The following is a 9663-nucleotide window of genomic DNA, read 5'->3' on the forward strand; positions in this document are numbered from 1 at the left end:
TCCTTCAGATTTAAAACCTTAGTTCCACAACTGAAGGATTTAATAACGAGAGGTCACACTCTCAAGGTGAGAGATGAAAAGTTTAAGGGGAATACATGCAGCAAGTACTTCACACAGAGGGTGTGTGGGTATCTGGAACTTGTTGCCAGCAGAGGTGGAAGACAGGCACTGTAGATTCAATTAAGATGCATCTGGACAGATGCATGAGTAGGTGGAGAGCAGAAGGATACAGATGCTTAGGAACTGGGTGGCAGGTTTAGACAGTAGATTTGGATCGGCTCAGGTTTGGAGGGCTGAAGGGCCTGTTCCTGGGCTGTAAATTTTCTTTGTTCTTTGAACTTTATCATATTCAAACTTTAGGCAAAATTCAATGTTATGGTCACTCTTTTCCAAAGGTTACTTTACAACAAAGTTATTAGTGAGCAATTTTCCTTGTCAGAACATTAAAGCCAAAATAGCCAACATCTAGTTTAGTCCTCAATGTGGTACCTCAGAAACCCATCTCTCTCTCACTCCAGGAATTCGTGCTTCACAGCACTAATGATGATTTAATTATCCTGCTGAGTAAATTGAAATGACCCATTACTTTACCAGCCATATTACATACATCACTAATTTCCTGGTATGGTTACTGAAAATTACTATAAAGTGAAAACAAAAGCTCCACAGATGCTGCCTGCCATGCTGAGTTGTCCCAGCAATTTGTTTTTGTTTCTGAAAACTACCGTGACAATTTGGTGACCTACTACAACAATAAGTAATTATTTTCTGATTTGTAGCTCCTCCCAAGCTGATTTTACATTTTGATTCTTCAGTCTACAATCTTAAATGTTCTGACCTTGCCCACATTTCCTGTGCCTTTGTGCCCATCCCTTCTCAATGTCAAATATCCTTAGACAGTTCCTGATCATCTTAATTTAATAATAGTGTTTTTAGTTTACAATTAAATCATACCCACTTACCTCAATTTGTGCATTCAAATTACCAACCTTCTTGTGGCTGCTACATGGATTCAGAGAGAGAACCATTATTTTAAAAACAAAGTATTCTCTTATGATGCTGCTTGATGCTTGTCTTTATTTCAATAGAATTCTGCTTTTGCTTTCTACTTTTCTATTGCCTCTTGTGCTGTGCTTTCCTTGAAACGGAGCTCCCTCTCAGGTTCCCATCTTGACAATTTTGAACCTCCCTCAACAGCATTATGAAATAAGTATTAAGTTAGCTCACTAAGCTTGAAGGTTTGTTTCCAGATGCTTTATCAAAATACTAGGTAACATCATCACAGAGTCTCTAGTGAACCGCTGGTGGTACATCCTGCCCCTCTATTGCTTCCTTAAGTTGGGTGCTGTCATTTCCAGTTCATTTTTCAAGGGAAGGTAGATCGTGTTGAAATCTGCAGCACCCAAGAACTACAAAAAGCAGAAGAAAAATATCTATACAATGTTTTCAATTAATACAATCTGCTGATACTCCAGAAACAAACCCAAACAAGCAGACGCAGCACAGCCAAAAACTATAGCTATATTAAATGACAAAGACATATCAGAAATGACCTCCAGACTACATAGACTCTTTGGCATCATGGTCAGCCACAAACCTACCAACACACAAACAGCAACTAATGAACATAAAAGGATCCATTAGATACCACCAGCAAAACGAACGTCATTTACACAACACCATGCAAGAACTGTAAAAAGCATTACATCAGACAAACTAGCAGGAAACTTGCCACCAGGATACATGAACAACTGGCCACCAAATGTTACAACCCACTATCAGTAGTTTCCACACACAAGGAAGGAGACCACCTTGACTGAGCCAACACACACATCCCAGGACAAGTGAAACAAAGACACACACGAGAATTCTTAGAGGCATGGCATTCGAAACAGAACTCCATCAGTAAACTCATCGATTTTGACCCTATCTACCATCCGTTGAGAAAAAAAAATGAACCAGAAATGACATTACCCACTTTTAAGAAGCCAAGAATTATAAATAGAGAAGTGGAACATACCACCAGTGCCTCATCAGAGACACTCTGATGAATGTTACCTAAAAACAAACCTTCAAGTTCAGCAAGCTAACTGCCATAGTTATCAATCTCAGCTACAAATCTTCTCAAAAATCGTTAGCATTATCAAATCTTCCCAGATGTATGTCAGTTTCTGTCCTATAAGGATGCAACACATCCAACTTGAAAATGCCCAGAATTGGTCCTTCCCATTTGTAAGTTTGTACACTCAATGACTACTAATTCTTACAGTTCTGGTGTCTAGATCACCACAATATGTGCTACAGCACAGCAGCCTATGGCTTATAGCCTCACAATGTCAATTAGGCACACAGTCACTACATTACTATCTATACCATTTACCTAAATAAATGGAAAAATTGCTCACAGCTGGGTGGAACAATTCATGCCACCACTTGACACCTTTGTGATGTAGAACTGATCAGAAATGAAATAGAACATAAATGGGAAAATACTTCAGTGTGGTTCAGGCAGCCTGTACAGATATATTAAAACATTAGCACGAACCCTAAACTGGTAACCTGAATTTGTGCCTACATATAGATCATTAATTCTGTTCTTCATGGATAGAGAGAGTATCTTCGTGGCAATGCCTCCACCAGAGTACACCTGCAAACCAATCAATGCTCACTTCTCATACAGTGTAAACGTTAAACACAGAACCAATTTATATTCTTAGAAATTCTCCCGATGTAAGAGAAAAATAAAATCAGCAAAGTATGCATGCTTGCAGCAATACTCAGGTGCTGTTTATGAACAACTTTCTGCTGACTAATAACAGTGATTAACAGTTATAACTGGGCTGAGGTTCATTTTCATCTACACAAGCAGACATCATGAACAGGGCTCCACCTTGGATGAGATTAACAACAAACTCCAAACAGTATCATTACTGATGGTCCAGCATGTTAGATGACAGACTGAATCCCTTCCCTCACATATTTGGTTTAATGACCTCTCCTAAATGTGCATTTACTGATGTACAATATGTTGAGATGATCATGTGACCATAGTCCCACAGAAAGTGCAAAAGTGGACAGGACATCATTACCGCTGAAAGTTTAGAACACTTTCCACAATCTAGGCATTTAAATAATCGATGATCAGTCTGAACTCCCAACAGTTTCAGCAGCCTGGATAACTGAGTAAACGCTCTCTACACTCTCAGCAAGTAAAACCTGTTTACCTAGGTATTCCCTGGTTTCTCAGTGGGCTGGATAACTGAGTGAACTGCTTCCCACACTAAGGTCTGGTGAATGGTTTTTCCCTCGTGTGAGTCCGCTGGTGTCTGGTGAGTTCAAATAAACGTTTGAACCGAGACCCACAATGGGAGCAACTGAATGGTCTCTCATCACTGTGAACTCGCTGATGAGTGCGGAGGTTCGATGAATCACTGAATCCCTTCCCACACTCAGAGCAGGTAAATGGCCTTTCTGCTGTGTGAATTCGCCGGTGTATCAGCAGACCAGATGACTGAGTGAACCCTTTCCCACACTCAGGGCAGGTAAATGGTCTCTCCTGTGTGTGAGTCCGCTGGTGTCTAGTGAGGTCAGATAAACGGCTGAACCTCGTGTCACATAGGGAGCATCTAAATGGTCTCTCTTCAGTGTGAACACGTTGATGGGACATCAGGTTGGAAGAATCTCTGAATCCCTTCCCACACTGAGAGCAGGTGAATGGTCTCTCATTTGTATGAATTCGCTTGTGTATCTGCAGGTTGGAAACGTTAGTGAATCCCTTCCCACATTCAGAGCAGGTGTATGGTCTCTCCACAGTGTGAACTCGCTGGTGTATCCGCAGGCTGGAAGAATTAGTGAATCCTTTTCCACACTCTGAGCAGGTGAACCGACTCTCCCCAGTGTGAACCAGCTTGTGTTTCAGCAGGTCAGAAGAATTAGTGAATCTCTTCCCACAGACAGAGCAGGTGAATGGCCTCTCCCCAGTGTGAACCCGCTGGTGTATCTGCAGCCCAGACGACTGAGTGAATCCCTTCCCACACTGAGAGCAGGTGAATGGCTTCTCCCCAGTGTGAACTCGTTGGTGTGTATGCAGGTCAGAAGAATTTGTAAACCCCTTCCCACAGTCAGGGCAAGTGAAAGGTCTCTCTCCAGTGTGACTGCGATAATGTGTTTCCAGTTCAGATGGGAATCTGAATCCCTTTCCACAATCCTGACATTTCCAGGGTTTCTCCTTGCTGTGACTCCATTTGTGTCTTGACAGACCAGATGATCGGCTGAAGCCTCGCCCACACACACAGGTGTATGGTTTCTCCCCACTGTGAATGGTGTTTTTTGCTTTCATGTTTGAAATTCCTTGATATTCAGGTTACAATTAATCAAGTGACTCAGATGTGAAGTTTGATCCAAATTAATCCTTCTATTAGCCTGTAAAATTGATTTAAAAGACAAAAAAGTAATTGAGAGAGAATCCATAAAAACATGCTCGGCCACCTGCCCAAACATTTCCTTTTGTGGCTCAGTGTCAAATGTCACTTTTCCACATTCCTGTCAATCACCTTGAAAATGGAAGGTGCCGAACAAATACAAGTTAATGTTGTGATTTGGACATACATTACAGTTCCTACATTACAGTTCCTTCACCACTGCTAGGTGAATAACCCGTAACTTCTCACCTAACAATAGTCTAGGATGAACTTCACTGCATGGAATGCAGCAGTTCAAGAAGCTCAATCATCGTCTTCACCATAGGCAACTGGAGATTGGCAATATTTGCCGGCCTTGTTCATGAAAGGCCTTGGGAGTGGAGTGAGCTGATCTACTCTTTTAGATAGTCAGCACAGGCAAGATGGGCTAAATTATCTTCTGTTGCAATCACTCGATAATTGTGACTCAATTTAACAAAGGTCTCACAATGGAGGCCAGGGATCAATTTCTGTACGTAACACTTACTTCTGTGCTTCCAGCCTCAGTGCTGTAAGAAACACCTGCAACAAAATAATAGCTGGAAATCTGAGTTAAAAAACAGAGCATGTTGGAAAAACTCAGCAAGTCAGGCAGTATCTACAATGATAGAAAGAAAGTGAATGCATGGAATGAAACCAGGAAATAAAAATGCAGCAGAACTTGATGCTCTTTGTGATCTGAGAAACAGAAGAGAAGTGGAGTAAAGCTGTGACCGTCACAATCTCTGGGAATGGGCATTGGTGGAAACTTATTAAGACAAGGTTAGCAGAAGTTATAGTAAAATAATAAACAGGGCTATCTAAAATTCATCACTGTCAACCCAGGAGATAAATTCAGAGGAGACAAATATCACCTGGGTTTGAGTTTGCTGTGCGGAAATACTCTCTTCCTGACCCCCCCTATAAATAGAAATTCTCAAACCTACCTCTATCAGTCTAGGAGAGATACCCACAACATTGGGACTTGGTCATAGTCTCCACACGTGCCCTGCTGCCCTGTAAAAATGGCAGCCATTATCCTTGGCCCTAATGACACTTTCAGGGCCTAGAAACACCAAGAGCCACTGCCCACACACTTACACACAAGGAGCATAAGCCTCTAAACAGTTGCACAAACATTACATTTCCGAATGCTGCCCCTTCACTGTCCAGATCCGTTACTCACTCCACACCTGAACATATTAAGGAGAGGGTGAGGCAACCGTGGCTGAGAAGGGAAGTCAGGGACAGCATTGAAGCAAAAGGAAAAGCATACAATGTGGTGAGGGTTAGTGGAAGCCCAAGCATTAAGAAGCCTCTAAAATTCAGCAGAGAATAACCAAAAAGAAGCAATAAGAGGCAATAAAATGAAATACAAAAGTAATCATGACACAAAAGAAGGCTGCAAAAGCTTGCTTATAGAGAAGCAAAAGTAGACATTGGACAGCTGGAGAAGACTGTAACAGGGAGCAAAGAAACAGTGGAGGAACTGAATAGGTACTTTGCATCAGTTTTCACAGTGGAAGATAACAGCACCATACAAACATTGAGAGATATGGGCCAGAGGTGAATGTAGTGGCCATCACTAAGAAGAAGGTGCTGGGGAGGCTTATAGGTTTGTAGATAGATAAATCACTAAGGCTAGATGGACTAAACCCCAGATTTATGAAGGAGATAGTACAGGAATTGGTGGTGATCTTTCAGAAATCACTGGCATCAGGGAGGGTCCCAGATGTTTGAAAAATGGCTAATGCAACACCCCTGTTTAACAAAGAAGGGAGGCAGAGGCAGGATACTCAATTATTGGTAAGTTTTTAGAGCTCCTTATTAAAGATAAGACTGCAGAACTATATGGTAAAATAAAGCAGGGTTTTGTCAAGGGGAAGTCACGCTTGACAAATCTGTTCAATTTCTTTGAGGTAACAAATAAGTTAGACAAAGGAGAGCCAGTGGACTTGATCGATTTGGATTTCCAGCCAGCCTTTTATAAGATACCTACAGCAGGCTGCTAAATAACAACATGGTGTTAGTGGCAAGTAGAGGATTGGATGACTGGCAAAGTCAGAAGTTTTTGAGAATGGCAGTTGGTCACTCAGACTTCCACAGCTCTCACTGTTGGGACCACAACTATTCACGGTATACATTAACGATGTGGACAAAGGAACGGAAGGCATTGTTGCTACATTCCAGATGACACAGAAGTACTTTCATACTCATCATAATAGAAGCAGGAGTAAGCCATTGGCCCGTCAAGCCTGCTCCGCCATTCATTCAGATCATGGCTGATCTATCTAATGTCTCAGCTCCTCCAACCTGCATTATTTCCATAACCCTTAACTTCCCTACCATGCAAAACCCATCAAACTGTGTCTTGAATAAATTTAATGAAGCTGCCTCGACTGCTTCCTTGGGCATAGAATTCCATAGATTCACTGTTCTCTGCAAAAAGCATTTCCTCCTCATTTCTGTCCAAAAATCTACACCTCCTAAATCTTGAGGCCATATTCCATAGCCCACGTCTCACTCACTGGTGGAAACAACTTGCCTACCTCCACCTTATCTATCCCTTTCATAATTTTATATGTTTTTATAAAATCTCCTCTCATTCTTCTAAATTCTAGTGAGTACAGTCCCAGGTGGCTCAACCTCTCCTCAAAGGGTAACCTTTCATCTCCAGAAATAGCCTGGCAAACCTCCTATGCACCACTTCCAAAGCCAGGATATCCTTCTTCAAGTAAGGAGACCAGAATTGTGCACCACACTCCAGGTGTGGCCTCACCAACCCCTTGAATAATTGCAGAACTTCCCTGCTCTTAGATTCTAAGCCTCTAGCATTGAAAGCCAATATTTGGTGTGCCTTCCTGATTACCTGTTGCACTTTCAAATCAACGATTCACATTTGAGCATTCCTCGGTCCTTCTGCACAACAGTATGCTGCAATCTTTCATCAATACTCTGACCTACTGTTTTTACTTTCAAAGTGGAAAACTTAACATTTACCAACCTTGTACCTCATCTGCCAGACACTTGCTCACTCATTAAACCTAAGAAAACCTCTCTGCAGACTGCCCACATTCTCCACACAGTTTGCCTTTCCAATCAATTTCATGTCATCAGCAAATTTGGATGATTTTGGGATAGTGTAGGGGGACGAGCTGAGAATAGTTCACAGGTCAGTGCAACATTGAGGGCCGAAGGGCCTGTTCTGCGCTGTATTGTTCTACGTTCTATAGTTCGGAGGGCTCAAGATTTCAAAGGGTATGGTTCTAAAGTAGTAACAGGCTACTGGGTGGAATGATCATCCATGATCACACTGAATAGTAAAACATGACTGATCACCACAAAAAAACTCCTGTTCCAGGTTTTCATATTTCTATTCTGTTAAAGGTGTGATATAAAAACAAATGTTTGTAACTGACACAGATATCAGCACTAACTTAGAGGATGAAAATCCTCACCGAACAGCAATCTGGGAGCCACTTTTACTACATGGACTGCAGCAATTCAAGGTGGTGCAGAGTGATTTTTGAAGCTTGTGCTTTGGCTGCTCTGTCTCTTGTTTTCAATCCAGTTCTCAAAGTGTTGAATGCTCTGACAAAAGTGACATAGTACATAGGAAAGAAAAAAATATTTTTAGAAGTTTACTAATACTGGGGAAGGGGTGGGTTTGGGAAGGGGAGCAGTGATAGAAACAATGAGCTGGGTTTTTTGTTGGGGGATGGGCAACAAACGACCCCACTTTCCAAACCCCCTCCATCTTGTTCACTTGCCTCCCTCCCCTCTCTGCTCCATTCTCTCAGCCTCTTTCAAATTGACCCCCAACTCAGTAACAAAAATGTTCACACGGGACACTTTCCCATTAATCTGTCACTAACACAGAGAGAGAGAGACAGACACACACAAGTGCCTCTCGCCAGCACACTTCACACACTCCTCACTGAATACAGCAATGATTTAACCCAATAACCTTTGTTTTCAGCTCCATTCATACCAAAGACAGATAAACAAACTGCGAAACGATATACTTAAAAAACAAAACTGAACCAAGTATCGCGGCCGTTGACCGGGGCCTGTTTCAGGGAAGAAACCTGAGGTTCCCTGCGGCTCAAATCGCAACCCTGGAAACCCCATGTTTGGGGCACAGCCCTACACTGATCAACCATGAAACCTTCTAAACGGAATATAGCTCCGTCCGCTGCCCTCCCCTTTCACTTTCACTCACCGCCTGTGGACGGGAGAGACCGACATTTTTTTTCTGGCCATCACTCACTGGACGCATACCCACAATCCACCTGACTATGCGCATGCTCCAACACCTCACCTGACCAATTGACGGCGTGATACGATCAGAAGCGAATAAAGGGCGGGACTGGAAAACCTCTGGTCATCCAAGCAATCAGAGAAACTGAGGGACGGTCGGTCTCCTGGATAAATCAGAAAATTTCGTCGGGCCAAGCTAACCTATCCGGAATTTCTATGCCTTACCCTTCAATCAGATTTTCGCTGGAAACCTTTCTCCAGTTAAAAAAAAGCAACTATTAATATTGCCTCTGCTTCCTTTCACGCAGCTAAATTATGATCAACCTCGTTTCTCTCCCTTTTATTGCTTCAGATCGAGGTTTTGCTCACAGGGCCCTCAATACTTTTGCCAATCTACGTTCATCCTATCGTTTGGATTATCAGCCTCAAACTCCATACCTCATCAATACAACTCGAGAGACAGATCATCAATTTTCTGTGACAATTTAATTTTAGCTTTCCTGAATGAAACCCACATTTCTTCAAATAGCTCCTCATTTTGTCGACTATGACCGTTTCTAACATAGCACCCAGGTTTAAATGACTGTTCTGTCAGTGCCGAATTAATTGACAAAAAGTTTTACATAGCAAAATAAAAGGGTGTAGCAATGGAGAGGTTAAGACAAAGAAATGAGTTGTGACTTGGACATTAGTTATCGTGATTACAAAGTAAGGACAATCAAGTTGTGATGGTGTTAACCCCTATCACACTTTCAGGAACTGCCAGACATGCTGAGTATTTCCGGCATTTTCTGTTTCTACATCAGAAATTTAGTATTTTGCTTCTGCACTTGTTCTTAGGATTGAAGTGATCAAGAGGTGTGGGAAGAAAGCAGGAACAATCGCCTCCTTCAGTCCTGTATGTCCCAGCTCTGCCACTTCTTTTGTAGTTCTTTGAAATGAATCAATGATGTTCTAGTGATTC

General features: G+C 42.1%; 1 protein-coding gene across 2 annotated transcripts; it reads right to left on the minus strand.

Annotated features, from left to right (window-relative positions):
- Positions 1 to 1057: 1057 nt before the first annotated feature.
- On the minus strand, positions 1058 to 8734 carry LOC140456968 (uncharacterized). 2 transcript variants are annotated; one of them, XM_072550826.1, is made up of 2 exons: positions 8662 to 8734; positions 1058 to 4422 (listed from the first exon to the last, which is right to left on the minus strand). In XM_072550826.1, the coding sequence occupies exon 2, from the start codon at positions 4337 to 4339 to the stop codon at positions 3281 to 3283; it is 1059 nt and encodes a 352-aa protein (XP_072406927.1). In that variant the 5' UTR covers positions 4340 to 4422; positions 8662 to 8734; the 3' UTR covers positions 1058 to 3280. The 2 variants fall into 2 exon arrangements, with proteins under 2 accessions (XP_072406927.1, XP_072406928.1); XM_072550827.1 differs by lacking the exon at positions 8662 to 8734 and adding an exon at positions 7898 to 8505.
- Positions 8735 to 9663: the final 929 nt, after the last annotated feature.

Source organism: Chiloscyllium punctatum, chromosome 31 (assembly GCF_047496795.1).
Source record: "Chiloscyllium punctatum isolate Juve2018m chromosome 31, sChiPun1.3, whole genome shotgun sequence".
Taxonomy (NCBI): Eukaryota; Metazoa; Chordata; class Chondrichthyes; order Orectolobiformes; family Hemiscylliidae; genus Chiloscyllium; species Chiloscyllium punctatum.